General features: G+C 32.8%; 1 protein-coding gene across 1 annotated transcript in view; it reads right to left on the bottom strand.

Annotated features, from left to right (window-relative positions):
- Positions 1-3,147: 3,147 nt before the first annotated feature.
- LOC107441545 (agrin) overlaps positions 3,148-16,892 on the bottom strand; it is a 165,739-nt gene continuing 151,994 nt past the window's right edge. Inside the window, exons 22-28 of the mRNA XM_071183122.2 lie at positions 15,172-15,478; positions 15,002-15,083; positions 13,398-13,631; positions 11,436-11,539; positions 6,375-6,670; positions 3,679-3,809; positions 3,148-3,337 (exon numbers count right to left, since the gene is read on the bottom strand). Coding sequence (XP_071039223.2) covers positions 6,525-6,670; positions 11,436-11,539; positions 13,398-13,631; positions 15,002-15,083; positions 15,172-15,478 — 873 coding nt within the window. The 3' untranslated portion in view covers positions 3,148-3,337; positions 3,679-3,809; positions 6,375-6,524. The remainder of the gene's footprint in view (positions 3,338-3,678; positions 3,810-6,374; positions 6,671-11,435; positions 11,540-13,397; positions 13,632-15,001; positions 15,084-15,171; positions 15,479-16,892) is intronic.

Genomic DNA, 16,892 nt, shown 5'->3' with positions numbered 1-16,892 from the left:
TTGGCATCCAAATAGAGTCTCGGTGCTGGCATCTATTGTGGCGGAAACTAGACGTCCAAATTAACATGACCAACGGTATCTCACCCATTGTGGTGGTCCTGAAAGAGTGGATACCACATCTGGAGAACACACTAGGTCTGCTCATTGGCAAAACCGATTGTGCAACTCATTGGAAATAAAAAAAAAGTTACGTATTTGGTCAACGATATATGTTCTAATATGTTTATGAATAAAGACTAATAAACAAGTTTTTGCTGCCGTTTACTTGAATCCTCACGTATATACTAAACTCACGTTAAAAATATGCTTAAATTACGTACTCAAACGATAACAATCTTGCTAGAAACAATGCCACACGCAAGAATGAAAAGTAGAGAAATTCCTCACGAAAATGAAATAACAAAACATAACACTTAAGGGTCGGAAATTAATAATGAAGCTGAAATAAAATAAAATAAAAGCCAAAATGATATTGAAACCAATTGACTTATTGGACGTGGGCTAAACAAAAAAAACTGAATTGCCAGATGAAACTTGGAGATATCTTTTCTTCCAATAATTGCCTTTCGTTGCCATTATATTTCCTCCTGCATTTAAATTGTTTTGATATTTTCAATCATGTTTTCCAAAGTTTTAATTCATTAGATTCTCATAATTTTTTGTTTTTAACTGGGCTTAATATTAAATTTCGTTCATCCTATTTGCGATCAAAATTGGCTACAGTAGGCGAAGAGCAGAACTCTATAACAACATCTCATGCTGTCACCATTAGCGTGGGGATAGTCATAGGAGAGGAAGAACGTTTTAGTTTCTGTCTTGATTTTCAAATAAATTAAAAAACATTTTGGTAAGGAAGCTATATGAAACTCAAAACTACGTTAAAATGTTAAATATAACTCTTGAAGAAAATAGACATTTAGGTGAAATATTAAAAATGCTTTCATATTCCTTCGAAATTCAAGATAGGGAGATGAATTGAAAAGCAACAAAATCAGTTTGTTAGCCTGATGAAACTTCGAGGTATTTCTAAGTTTCGTCATCAAACTCCTGTCGGTTTTGATGTTCTCGGTCCTGCTTTCCTCAGTCGTGATGAGTAAGATTTAGATGTCGTTATCTATTCCTCTTAAATATTAATTTCCATCTTCAATGTGTTCTCTTGTTTGACTTCATTTTTAATAATATTTCTAGAAATATACTATATCGTGAGGTCCTTTCTAAACAGTCCCGCAGTGGACTGATCGTAAAGACACGGTTCCCAGCAGAACACCGAAGTCAAGCATCTCTGGTAGCGTTCAATAAGTGGGTGGGTGACAACTTTGGCCAGCCTGCGTAGGGACCGAGGGTGTACTGCATCTGTCCTCGTTAAATTGCTCTACAGTAAAGTGCTCGACTTCAAGCACAGGTCGTCGGGCTACCAAAAGCAGGGGAACCATCCCCTCTGAAGAGGAACGAAATTGCGGTGCCACTTCTACGGATCACCCTCTGTTTGCGTTTCTGTCTCCCAGACCGTATCGCCAATAGCTCATTGTGCAGCTCTAGTACGACGTAAATAAAGTACATACCAAATTAGTTAGCCTATTTAGGGTTACACTCACGATCATTGAGTTTTAGAAAACATTGAGTTGGGAAAATCCAATATGGATCAAAAGAAACTTTACCACTTTTCTTTCACACTGTTCCAAGTGATTGTGAATTTCGTATACAAATTTTGTCATCCTCAGGGATGTTTCCCAGACCGTCGCCAACAGCCCATTCTGCAGCTCTAGTGCGACGTAAGGTATCTACCTAGTAGGTAGGCTATCTAGGTAGTACCTACATGCTATCTTAATGTGTTCACTTCTTTGACTTCATTTTTGATAGCATATGCATTTCAAGTTTCTTAACAGACGCAGTGCTCGAAAAAATAATGAACGAAACACCCAAAGTATTTTTTGATCATAATGATCAAATTTTCACACGCTAAGATTCAATTTTAATGGTTCAAGGGGGTGACTATAATAAGCTAATAAGTTCAATCAAATAAGCTATTTAGTTACTGCTGTCAGTATTTTAAGTTACGAAATTAGACACAAAAACGTACTTTGTCTGAATAATCATACCTTTTTTTCAACGAATTTAGATTTCTGGCTTCCGAAATATAGAGTGTAGCCGCAAAATGGATAGTGTCTCAATATTTTGGTCAGGAAAGCTGTTTAAAGTTTGGAGCACTTAATATTAATTTTTCTTTTTGTGTATTTTGTCATATCTCGAGAACTTTCTAAGCGAATTGAAAACTTTTTGCACATGATCATAACATTTGTTTATCCTAAGATAATTCCATGTAGAAAGTGACTTTCAATTAATATTTTTATTTTTTATTATTTTATATAATAATGGTCAAAAAAAGTACTCGAATATCTACATAATTTTAAATACTGCAATTTTATATTATAAACTACGAAATTTATTTGAACGAAATCGGTCTAATAGTTTGCAGGAATTCTAATTTTTAAAAATCTGAATTTTTTAAAATTCGATTTTTCGGGAACTATTTATTTAAATTTTGTATTCCGCCACATTGAATTATATTATTCAAAATGATGTAAAATTTGTATACCTTACCATTCAAAATTCTTTAACTATTAGGAAATGTTATAAAAAATAAACAGTTATCAAAAATTATTTTTTGTTCGGAATTATCTTTGGGTAAGCAAATTTTATAGTAATTGCAAACAAAAACCTTTTAATTCGTTTAGAACGCTCCTGATATATACAAAATATGCAGAAAGTGAAATTAACATTAATGGGTCCAAACTATATAGACCATAATCCAAATCCGTCTAATAAATGAAATGTTTATTCAGAGAAAATTCGTTTTCATGCCTGATTTCGTAACTTAAAATATCGCCTCCATTAACTAATTAGCTTATTTGACATAACTTTCTCGAACATTTAAGATTGAGATCTGGTAAGTAAAATTCCGAACATTAGATCAAAAGTTATTCTGTTTGGTCCGTTCATTTGTTTATTTTTGTGGCATATTTCGCCGTAAGCATTATTTTGTAAGCATTATTGCGCCGTAAAATCGAAAAAAATAATCTATCTGTCATAGGTATTATGATTTTCTAAATTTGTAAATAAGTAAAAATAACAAGGATAATAGAATGATTATTTTAAAAAGACTTATTTATTTAAATTTTTTTAATTAATATATACAAATACATAGATATAAATTTCAGAAACAGTTCTTATAGTAGAAATACCAGGCGTTGTAAGTTTTTTCACTCCATTGTATCTGTAGTCAAATAAAGGTCATGAACTTAATATAAACGTCCCTGAATGTCTTTAGGCAGCTTATCTAGAAAAAAAAAATAAACTTTATTTTTAAACACAGACAACAATTATTGAATTACTGTCTAACAGTTGCGAAATAAGGCTTTGATTTCCTTAAAGGCAATGTGATTGAGAGCTCATCTCGTGATTGCGAGACTACAATTGTTTTATTAAACATTTAATTGTATACATTTTCAGAGAACAGTACAGATTTCTCAGAATTAAGCATCAATTAATTCGTTTAAAAATCTTTGCAATATAAAATTTAAATTTTTTTATTTATAAAAAAATATTTATCTGATTCTACCGCAATCATTTTTATTGAAATTGCTCAGTTTTGCATTTGTACCAGCTTGTTGCACTAACCTTTTACACAATAATCTTTGCGATAGTTTTAAATGATGTGCTGCAATTTCACTCGCTATGGAAGACGCGTTATCAAGACGATCACCAACTGTTGATTTCGTTCATTTAAACCTCATTTTATGAACACATTCCTATAAAATTAAAAAAATAAGTATAAATAAAATGTTTTAAAACATTTCAACCATAATAATATTCACAACCATTATTACATTCAATCATAAATTTTTTTTCTTCCAAAAATTATTACTTTGCTGACGTAAATGTTCCCCAGAGAGTGTACATGGCTTTCACGGGAACAAAATAATGTTTTGTATTAATGTATTAGGAATGCCATTTTTTTTTGTATTTTGATATTCGTTTGATAATTTATCAGGGAATTGGATACCTGCAATGCGACGTCAGGTGTGGGAGGCAAATCCGATTGACTGCTGAATTGTAGCATTGGCTACATCACGATTCAGCAGCCAATCAGTTACACACTCACGCGTGACGTCGTTTGTAGGTACCCTATCATATCTGATCCAAAAATTGATTCACCGTGATAACAAATGAAGCAAAATAGCTGTAACTTTAACACTCCCGCTTGTTTACATACAATCAGCTGATTTCAGCTGTCTTCTCCTCGAGTTTCAAATACCTAATCGTGACATTCAAAGTTTTGCCAAAGATTAAGGTTAGTGGGACTTATTTAAACGTAAATAATAAAATTTTTTGTTTTGATTTAATATTTGTATTCTTTGCAAATTATGGGAAAATTTTTAGCAGAATTCCAGAAAAGTTACACACTAGGAATTGTATGCTTTTTCAGTTTTGCAGGACAGTAACGAGACAGTTACTACCAAAAAGATTTGTGATGTTTATCCAAGTGCATTTAGACATCCGTAAATTCCAAAGGTGGTGTCTAAAGTTCCAATCCGGAAATTTTGAGCTTTTTTGACTCGTACCGATCAAGCAGTCTAAACTTGAGAAAAATCAACGATTTGAGGTGGGAGATATTGTCCCATCCTCCATATTCCCCAGGAATTTCGCCATCGTATTTCCATTTCTATTAATCACTAGAAGATTTTGTGAGTTCAAACAATTTAAAATTTGGTATCTGTAGATATTTTTCTCACAAACAATTTTATTTTATCGAATTAAAAAAAAAGAATGTTGATAACTAGGTATTAATGAAGCAAAACTACTCGAATAAAGCGCAGGTTAAGAGTTAAAAATGGACAATTCTTATACAGCCTTGCAATTGAAAAAAAAAAAAAACATAAGCATTTCACGCTAGCTCCTTTAAAAAAAAAACGGCTAAACTACTATTTTTTCCAACTCTGAAATAGAATTTCAGATAACTGATGAAAAAAAAATTACTCTCGTGAATTTTTTGTGCAATATGTAGCTTAATCATATAACAATGCCAAATAAAGGTCTCGCAGTGGACTGATCGTTAAGACACGGTTCCCAGTTGATCACCGAAGTCAAGCATCAATGGCTACGATCAGTGTTCGGGTGGGGGACCACTTGGATCAGCCTGCGTAGGGACCGAGGGTGTGCGGTATTGGTCCTCGTTAAACTGTTCTACCGTAAAGTGCTCGACTTCGCGTGCAGGTTGTCGGGCTACCGAAGCGGGGGTGCCATCCCCTCTGCAGAGGATCAAAATTGCGATGGCATGTCTTCGGATCATCCTCAGGGATGTTTCCCAGATCGTCGCCAATAGCCCATTGTGCAGCTCTAGTGGGACGTAAATGAACAACAACTACAACAACAACAACAACCAAATAAAGAAAAGTCACAATTTGGAATTTTTTGTGGCTTACGCTGATTGTGTTCAATAGTTGAAAAATAATTTTTTATTTTATACTTGAAGGTCTTTTTGTTATTTTATATATGTACTAAAATAAAAATTTCGCAAAAAAGCACCTAAAATTGCAATAACTTTCGAATAAAAAGAAATTTCGAGAAAAAGTTTAGTCTTAAACAAAAATGGCCCCTTAAGCAGATCAAATTTCAATTCTGTAGTTTCAGGTCTGAACCTTGTAGATCAGCCTGCATGGTGTTTTTAACAAGCTGTTAATAATTAGCTAACTAATTACTGAATCGTAAATTTTTTAATACTATCGTACTCTTAGCGCAATTTTTTTAAACATTTTTTGCTCTTAGTTGAACATCCAAAACAGCGGCGGCACTAACGATTATTTTATGTCAAAAAATAGTAACTTTTTTTTTCACGTCGTCACTACAATACTGACAAAAACAGAATGTCTTTAAAATATTTTGCATTGGCTTTTTTTTTCATTAAAAAAATCTGGGAAAGTTTTTCAAACAAAAATTGAATTCCTTTATAATTATAAAAAACAAAACAAAAAAAGAATATAGTGAAAATTAAATAAAAAAAATTATTTGGTCTCAGTGCACTGTTCAAAAATTTTAGACACGTCGAATATTGCAATATTATACAAATATCGAATAGTGTACTGCGTAATATTGTTCAATTTCGGTTCAAAACTCATTTAAGGTCAAGTCGAACAATATTATCATGAAAATTAGTAATTCTAGAGCTTAATTATATTGTAATATGGTTCAAGTCGTAAAGGAACATGGTAACCATTCAACAACTTATTAAAGAAGCGACATACATGCCTATAATTAACTTTCAACATGGTACTAATTTTTCTGCTAGTGTTATCCTCAAAACTGATTTCACTTACATTTTTGGTAAGTACACTTTTTCAATCCTGATCCTCCGCTTAGGGTACATCACAGTTGACATGTATGATTCATCATAAAGAGATTTTGATATGTATCAGCTGGTCCCTAAAGACCAACCTTATTATTAAGGCACTCTTAATAGGTAATGATCAAAATTCATCACAAAATGTAACATCTCCAGTTCCATGCGTCATCAAATGTAGCGGATCCCCGTCTAAAACTATGGAATCTATACATCCGTTGAATCCTTTGTAATAATCCTCAGGCAGTCCAATAGGAAGGCTGGAACATCCACCTATTTATTCATTGAACATATTAGTATCACGGATATAAATTGAATAAATTTTTAAAAATAAATGTTGATTATATGGACAGTTATGTCGTTAACCCTTTGTCGCAAAACTTTTATTTGGCATAATTTTTTTACTTTTTTCATTATTTTGTATTAATTTAGTTCAAAATATTATTTAGCATCAGCAGGTAATAAGTCGGAAGACGGTTCAGCAGTAAATAAATCGTATTTTAACCTGATGCAGCTGCGTTAAAGGTAAAATCTTCCAAACACTGCTCACTTCCGAAGAATAATTTTTCAAACTTGCACATTTTTTTCCAGTAATTTAGATCTGAAAGACAATTATTCATGCTTGAAATTTAATTCACAAATAATTTACATTTGATTTTAACTTACATTTTAATTCACATTTGATTTATAAATTTTTGAATTTGAATGAAAAAAAAACAAACATTTTTCTGAACTATTTTTTTTTCATGGGTTTTATATTTTAGTACGAAGATAATTCCGACAATCTAACATTTTTCTTGTAACTATTAAACTATTTTATAATAATTAAGAGATGCCAATATATATTTTACTTGTAATTTGAGAGTCAGAAAAAATATGTAAAAAAGTACACTGGTGTCCCATTAACTAGGTACCCAGATAGCTAATACAATATGCAGCATTTAAGCATGTTTAGATGTTACAATAAAATTTTCTAATTTGGAAAATTTTTAATACCAGTTTAAAACATAATATAATAACAGTATTTAAACTGCCACTTAATTTGATTCGAAAATGGAGCAATAAGCCCTTTTTATACATAATGATAAAGTAATTTGATTAGGGCTTCACAATAAAGGAATTATGAGAAATAGGTAACAAATTGAGTACTGTTCTATAAATAAGAAATCAATCACTCTATTTAAGGAATGTTTTTTTTATCCTGTCAAAAGAAGTGTTTCTTTTTTTTCTAAAGATAATTATAATAAGCACCAGAGGAATATCCTGCCCGGGTGATTAAGAAGAGAAATATACAATAAATTTATTAAAGTAAACACAAAAATAAAAAAACAGATAATTAAGAATCACCAAATATTTAGACACATAATATACTCATGTATGGAAACTTGTGCTTACACATAATACAATAACAGTATTGAAAGAGTGAGTGCCAATAAAGTAATCAGTATTGAAAGCTTTTAATATAGTAACTATAATTTTTGTTATTATGAATACTAACAATAGTCGCATTTGAGTATTAGGCTGACGACCAAAAGGTTTTTTTTAGGGTGTTTCAATTCAGAGTTAGTGCCGTTTTGTATTATCTTAATTCATTAAAAGACCAAGCGTAGCCTTTTATTAAAATCAAGCAAAAGTAGTGAACATTAAAAAATTTTCTAATCCTGATTGAAAAGTACAGCACATTATTTGCATATGTAATTTTTTTCGAAAAATTTAACTCATATGTAAAACAATTAACAAGCACTGAAACATATTAAGCAGAATGATGACAATTTTTTATATACATATTAAAAACACTTGTAAACAATAAGTCAGAAAACTATGCGCAGGGAGAAAAACAGTGTTTTCAAAGTCTGACAAATCATTATTGAGGTAATTCAAAAAAGGAGTTAATATAAAACACTTTTAGGAAATTAAGCTTAAAGACTATTTCCTAAGGAAAACTGCACGTTTTCAGTCTCATTAGGTAAATAAACTGTATTTATAGGAATTCAATTCCTTGCTCCACTGTCTTAAGCGTAAATTTCTGTTTGATTTAACTGTCTTAAGAAACTTCATATTAGAAAGATTAGAGTTGAATAAATAGAAATACATGCTGCGCATGAGAATGGTTTCAAAATAAAAGCAAAAACTATATTTATGGCATAAATAAAACAAATCCTGCAACAGAAACACTTGCTGATAACAATGCCGCCACTTATAACATTTGAAATACTTTGACACATTACATCTGTCGATTGTTATTGAAATTTATTTTCTTTAGAAACAATCATGTTAAATACTTTTACCATCGATATTTCATAACAACTGCACTTAGAAGAACACATTTTTTTCGAATGTACAATGGGTAAAAAATGTTTCCACAATTGTTTATAACAATTAGTATTCAAACAATGCACTTCCAAAGTAACATATTTTATCGAATTCTTTTGAAAATAGGACATTTGTGAAATTAATCACAAAGCTATCAGTAACAAAAATTACGTTCTAATGGCGCTTGCTCCATGCCCCAACCCATTACGCAACCTTTGAAAAAATGTAGAAATACAATTTATAAAATGTATTTAAAAATATTTTTTTCAATGAATTAATAGAACTTGAAACAAATGAATAATTATACGAAGATCAGGCTTAACTGTTATTATACTAATAAAAAACAAAATTCCCCTGCAAGACCGTACAAGCTCATATATATATATATATATATATATGAATCAAATTTAGATCTTTGCACCTAATTAACATCTCTCGGGGTTGCATAGCGATCACCTGCCCTGCCACAAACAGCTAAATGCTCTTAATGCTTTCTTCTAATTCTACTCATTTCACTTCATTGCTATTTATTTATTTGTTTTTAACTTTGGAATCCTTTTGGTTCAATGATATTTTTATATTTTAATATTATGGAAGCCTGTTGGTTCAATATCAATGTTTTCAATGTTTTATCACGTTTAAATTGCTTTTCCTTGTCTAATTTACATTTGATCCAATGTTTCTAATGTTTACAATCTTTCACTTACCTGTTTACCCTTTTTGGATCCAATGTTATATACTGTATTCTTTTTCAGATTGTTGTTGTTAGTAATATTTAAAGATACTTAAGAAATCATGTAATGCTATATCAAATTCGTTTCTATTCAAATCTAAGGCATACAAGTCATTGTCAACTAAAATTATAGGATGTCGACTAAAATTTAGGATAAGCATTAAATATTATTATATTTACAAGTATTTATTATTCATTTATTTTTTTGTTTTATTATTCATGTTTATCATTGTAAATTCTCATCTTCTTTTGTTTTCAAACTGGAAATTGTTTTGTATCCTTTTGTTGATCAATAAATTTTCACCCCGGATGCCCCCGCTAGGGGGCGGGACGGGGCTGAGCTTTGAATATATATATATATATATATATATATATATATATATATATATATATATATATATATATATATATATATATATATATATATATATATATATATATATATATATATATATATATATATACATAACATTGGTTTCGTAATGCTGCTTAAAGTAACAAAAACGTTATTGCTTCTGAACGTAAAAAGTTGAGGTACGGTATGGTACAGGTAGGTAAGTACTTTATTTACGTCGCACAACAGCTGCACAATAGGCTATTGGCGACTGTCTTTGAAACAGCCCTGAGAATGATCCGAAGGCATGCCATCACAATTTTGATCCTCTGCAGAGGGGATGGCTCCACTGCTTTAGTACACCAATGATCTGCGCGCGAAGTGGGGAACTTTACGGTAGAAAAGCTTAACGAGGCCCGGTACCAAGCACCCTCGGTCCCTACGGAGGCTGATCAAAGTGGTCAACCACCCGCTTACGAACCGCAGCCTGTGATGCTTGACTTCGTTATTCTACTGGGAACTGTGTCTTAATGATCAGTTCACGGCCAAACTTTAAAAGTTGAATAATATAGCCCTCGTTCCTCGATCCAAAGTCCCATCTCTTTATAAATTCTTTCAAGCCACTAACCGTTTCTGATTTTGCTTGGCAACTTCTGCTGTTTATGCGCCTTGGTAGCCTAGTGGTACATTCCGAACCGGAGGGGACGGTGTTCGATCCTCGACTCCGCTTAGACCCACCGAGTACATGCGATATACGTGTTCCTTAAATCTGTGGAATCGAGAGTAATGTGATCGGTCGCTAAGCAGTATCATAGGTACAAAGATCTACAGAAAATTTCCTTCCTCTTCAGATTTGTGTCTAAATTGAGGAAGTGACCTTATGAATGAGATCTCCTCTGCAAATCAAAATTGTGATGGTATAATTTTGAATCATCCTAGGGACGATGTAAGTGCAACGAGCTCTAGTATGACGTAAAGTGCAGACTTACCTATCTGCTGTTTACCTAGCCTCAATCATAAGCCTCGTTAAAGGAAATATAGAGATATAAGTTTACGCAAAGAGCTCGTCGCACTGTTCTACAATGCAATAGAAATTTAAAAAAAATTTCTCATTGATTTAAGAATTTTATATGAAAAATAAAGTCTGTTGAACAGAAAGAAATGAAGTCCGTTAGCAATTCTATAACTGCAATGCGAGAGATTTGGTGATTGTAGTTCATTTACGTCGCACTAGAGCTGCACAATGGGCTATTGGCGACGGTCTGGGAAACATCCCTGAGGATGAACCGAAGACAAGCCATCACAATTTTGATCCTCTGCAGAGGGGATGGAACCCCGCTTCGGTAGCCCGACAACCTGCACGCGAAGTCGAGCACTTTACGGTAGCACTTTACAGTTTAACGAGGACCAATACCGCACAACCTCGGTCCCTACGCAGACTAATCCAAGTGGTCACCCACCCGCACACTGACCGCAGCCAGTGATGCTTGACTTCGGTGTTCTACTGGGAACCGTGTCTTTACTATCAGTCCAATGCGGGACGCAATGCGAGAGAATAAGTGTTATTTTCCTAATGTGATAAAATCTTAACAAACTCACAGAGTTTAGCTTCTTATCTCTTTCTCTGGAAAGAACTTTCATCGTTGAGTGATACTCACCTATCCAATATACGCCATCGGTGTTGAGCTCTGTGGCTCCAGGTTCTGAAGTGTTGCTGATGGGTGCATTATCGTCAATCGTCATTGTGCCACGTCTCATATTTCTAGACAAAGAAATAACGGATACCAGAAATTATTTTTTTTAATGCTCACTGATTAATATAACATAAAATATTTAGTAATTGTATAAAAAAAGATTAACACACAGATAGGTAAAAAGATTTCAAGCAAAAAAGTTAAGTTATAAATGTCATTTGGCAATACCAGCAAGCCTTGCTTTGGTAGAACCAAGCGAATAGAGGCAGAGATGAGAGCTTCTTGTTTTTCAATGGTGCCATCCATGGACCGGAATATGATTTTGCCACACAGGTACGTCACAGCCTCTTTTACAGGCCTTACTCGCACAACTTTCAGCCATCCGCTGATTGTAATTTTGACCTGAACCAGAGAATGATCAATCTAAAATTATGTACCCCCAGAGGTATTGGTTTGGTATAGGAACTTGGAGGACTTTGTGAGCACGACAGATTTAGCGTGCACCAGTCACCTTTATATACCCGGAGAGTCATCGGTTGGCGGGATTAGAACTCACGACCTCTTGAACATGGTTCCAATGCCCGACAAGACAAGTAACCGGAGCCTAAAATATAAAAGTCTAAAAGTTTAATAAAGGCCAGGATAGGCTGGTTGGTAGGGCACTGGGCCCATTTCCAAGTGGTAGTGGGTTCGATCCCAGTTGGACGAAGACTCCTCGTGTAGTAAATGGTGACTGATGCACGTTAAATCTGTCGAGTCGCAAAGCCCTCTATGTTTCCATAATAAATCGCACTTCTGGGGGTATTGATTTAGGAGTTTCCTTGTCTTCTGAATTGGTTCAAAACTACAAGGCTACAGAGTTGAACATTAGTAGTCGTAAGCCCCAAATTGGGTCGGCTGTTCAGCGACGGATATAAATGTTTAATAAATTTTTCATTTTAAATAAGGGTTTATATAAAAGAAATACTCAATAAGTTTCTTTTTTAAAATATGAGACAGACATTGGATACATCTTTTATATTTAAATGTATTTTATAATTTCTCATTGTATTTTTATAAACTGAGTATTAAGATGATTAAAACATTTTGAAAAAAAGAAAAACAAAAACATTTAACGTATTCAATTGCATAATATTTTCGTGATGAAAATTTGAAATTTTGTAATCTCTTTTAAAAAGTTTGGTTTACAAAGAATAAAATAAAAATAAAATAGCTAAAATGAAATGAAATATGCTTTAACAAAGTGCATCTGTATAATATTTGTAGTGCAAATTATACCGTACAACTACGAATAAAATTTTATTTGCCGTTTTTTCAAATTCCTTTCAGGAACCGTGGGTGGAGACAGAAATGCTTTTCTAGGTACACATAATCCAAGTTTATACGCACTAAAGAGTACGCATGCATATCAATACGAGAGTACCGTTGAGATCGTAAGTATTGAGATCATGTCCGTGTGATTTATTGCCGCTAGAGTCAGTAAGACTCGTTTCATTTGTGACACCGTGGACCGTGAAAGGAGAGTCGCGTGATCAAGTATAGTATGTCTTAAGTAAGAACTCCCCATGCCATTCATCTGAACCCATAGTGGTGACTATGGTAATGAGGTTTAACTATTTTAAGTAGGGGTGTGGGGTCATTTTAAGGACAGGATTTGATTCGGGTAGGCGAAAGAAGGGAAATCTTTTTTTCTTCGATTTATTGTGTTAACCCTAAAGTGAAGAGAAGCTACCCTCCCTGAAATGCTCTATTCTTGTTTCCATAACAGCAGACGGTCTCAGATTTTGTGATGCTGGGAGTTCTTACCGCAGACAAAATATACGCGTAGTCACGATCTTGAAGGGGTCAAAAACATTCTAAAACAAAAAGTGACGGTCTCTGTAATAATTCCACGGGGTAGAATCATCCAAAGAAAATAACCAGTACCTTTCGATCAGAGCTGTATGCCATTCTAAATCGTCGATCCTGTGAGCACTTGTTATGGTGAAGGGTTGTGTTTGCTTCCCAAGATTAAAACTCAACTGGAGATGACCTTTTGATATAGCTAAAGCAAGGTAGTCACCCCGGATGGTAGCTCCTTTATTAGTCCAAATTAAAAGACCACTCTCATCTCCCGTTCGGAAAGTTATTTCTATGTTTGTTTCTCGTTGACCTTCCATTCTGAAATTAAAAAGCTTAGCAATAATATAAACACAGATCTATTCCAAATATTTTTATAATATAACTAAGAGTACAGCAAATTTAAAAGCAACATGTTTTATTGTCTTTTGCGAATCTACACCATATTAAATTTAGGCTCAATTCCTTTTTAAAGAGCTTTTATAGTTGTAGTTGTAGTTGTTTAGTTACGTTGCACTAGAGCTGCACAATAGGCTATTAGCGACGATCTGGGAAACATCTCTGAGGATGATCCGAAAATATGCCATCACAATTTTGATTCTCAGCGGAGGGGATGGCTCCCCTGCATTGATAGCCCAAAGACCTGCTCACAAAGTCTAGCATTTTATGGTACGAAGTGCAGCATTTTAGCAAGGACCGTTACCGCACATCCTCGGTCCCGTCATAGCTTGATCAAAGTGGTCATCCACCCGCACACTGACCGCAGTGATGCCCCACACACTGACCGCAGAGATGCTTGATTTCGGATTCAACATTTATGGAAATTGTATTCCATAAATGTTGATAAATTCTACAAATATGATTGAATACAAACGCTATATTTAAATTACGACTTTTAAATAATAAAATTAGGAGTTATTTAGTTCAATATAGTTATTGTCTTGCGCATATCAAACTCTAGCAAATTCAAGGCAACCAATCAGATCGGTTCTGAGCTTCAATACGAACACATTATAAAAAATTCTCTCAATCCTCTAATCAGCTCTATTTTTATATTTTATTGGTAACTTAAAAGGGGATATATATTTTTAAACCTTTTGTTGAAAGTAACATACTACCTTTATGTCACTCTACACTGTAAACCACTATGGTAACACCTATTTCGAATATGATATTGAACAACCCAATAAATTGTGTGAAAAAATACTTTTTTTCTGGTAACAACAAATCGAGCTTTCATATACAATTTGAGATATTATCATAAACATTATAGCATGCAACATATAACAATTAGCTTATAAATGGAGTAAATCTAATATGTAGCAATAAATCTAAATATTTTTAATGAAACAAGCATACAACAGACTTTCGCGAATTCACATCATACTTGAATTATTTTCACCCACGAAAACGCCAACATTGGCACATTTTGGATTTCACGGTTATTTTGTTCTTAATTGAATTTAAAACAATGTTTATAATTTTCTTCCTTTAAAGTATCTTTTATTAATTTTCTGATTTCTCACCTAATTATCTATTTATATCCACGAAACATTCTGCTCATATTCTAAATCTGACATCACCCTTCAAAATATAGCACAAAGAGTTAAAAAACATATTTTATCATTAATATTTCTGATTTTTAAAGCCTGCAATAGAGTAAAAATAAAAACTTTAAAAATGATACTTACTCAGTTACAACTTTATTAGAGAAACTTAAAAATTTATGACCATCAAAAGCAACAGGCCGCTCTAAATCTTCTTTAGAAATTTCTACGGGGAAAAAAAAATAATTCCTGTTTACATTATAAAGATTTTTTTGGTAGTATTTTCTTTTCTCTCTGAATAGGTTATTTCTCACCTTTTTCACAGCGCTGTCCCCAAAAATGTATAGGGCATTTACACACAGGCACATTCAAAGTGGGGACACAAATACCATCGTTAAGGCACTGGGACGAATTATCACAGGGTGCTCCCGTGTAACGATGGACTCGATGGGACCACAAGGCACGAGACATCAGCTTGTCCCATATGTCTCCATTTACTGTAATCCTCTGAATTGCTCCATCAAGACCAACTTTTACTGCTGAGTCATGATTCACTGTCTGCAGATTGGGCACACCGCCAACAAACAAATTGCTCTCTAAATTCAATTCTGTTAGAGATGCCTAAAATGTAAAATTCGTGAAATGCTAACTCGACTTAAGCAGTTTTTTTTTACTATCCGTCCTCAACTATATGTTATTGAATATAAATAGCGAAGAAAGTATTTAAAATAATATTCTGTGGAAGTCATAAGTGTTTTAAATAAACTTACTCTTGAAAATATAGAAATATAATGATATTTCATTCTCGATTTTTTTAGTTTTTAGGCTTTTATCTAGTAGTAACATTTCTTAATATCATTTTAATTTAAGAATTAAAAATTATTTTTTATTACGGTTTTAGTAACTATATTTCATGTGTGAGAAGGTGAAATAGCTCAAGTGAAGTTTTGACGACTTTCTGACTAAGATCACTGAAATCTTAACGGTCCATTTTCTTTAATACGCGTTTTGATCTCTGTCCAACTTGTTAGGCACGTGTTTTGAGCTGCGTCCATTTTCTTAAGCACGTATTTTGAGTTGTGTACTTTTGTCAAAAACGCGTGAGTTGAGCATTTTGAGTTGTAACCATTTTCTAAAACACGCATTTAAAGCTGCATCTATTTCTAAAAACGCATTTTGAGCTGAGTACATTTTCTTAAACACGCTTTTTGAGCTACGCTATTTTGCTTTTTATATTTTCTTAAACACGCATTTCGAGCTGTGTCCAGAATGAAAAGCTCACCGGCGAGATACAAAACTGAAATGATGAAAATAATAAAATAAAATTATTATTATTTTTTTAAATATATTTGTCAAGTGTTTTTAGAAAGAGATAATATTTTTATTTTGTCATTCTTTAAATTTAAAAACTGCATTATTCGGTGCATTACCTCGTAATTTCCTCTCACGTCTTTTGAACGTGATATGCAAAAGATTTTTCGTTTTAGGCCTGACAAAAATAAAATAATTTTCTCGTTTTAAATCCAATTGAAAAACATAGTTTTTGAAACTTTTTTTTTATATTACTAGATGGCTCCACCCTAATTTGCTCCGTTCATGTGAATAGTTATTTGCTTAAAGCAAAAAAAAAAAAAAAAAAAAAAAAAAAATAAAAAAAAAATCAAAAAAAATCGCATACTTAAAACTGAAATACATCTTTCAAACAAGATGGAATTAAAAAATAAGACTTTTTTACAAAAGGTTTCACAGTTTATAATTCTCTAACTAATAATCGAATGTTAATGTTCTTATTCCATTGTACGTTTACTCCTTGTACGTACGAGCTGTACTCCATTGTACGTTTTATTCCATTCTTCAGCAAACCTTTGCAATTTCCAGTTTGTAAGCCTAAAAATTTTTGCGTAGCAAAGTAAAATGTAACGTTAATTTGAATACCTAAAACAGCGTCGGTGGTCATTACGCTTTTTAAATATTGAGAGATACTATCCTTAAATTGAGGTAATATGCAATTGAAATAATATTTAACCAAATACTT

The sequence above is a fragment of the Parasteatoda tepidariorum genome, chromosome 7 (assembly GCF_982258835.1).
Source record: "Parasteatoda tepidariorum strain Cologne lab strain chromosome 7, Ptep-v5.0, whole genome shotgun sequence".
NCBI lineage: Eukaryota > Metazoa > Arthropoda > Arachnida > Araneae > Theridiidae > Parasteatoda > Parasteatoda tepidariorum.
This window is presented reverse-complemented; position numbering and strand designations above follow the sequence as displayed.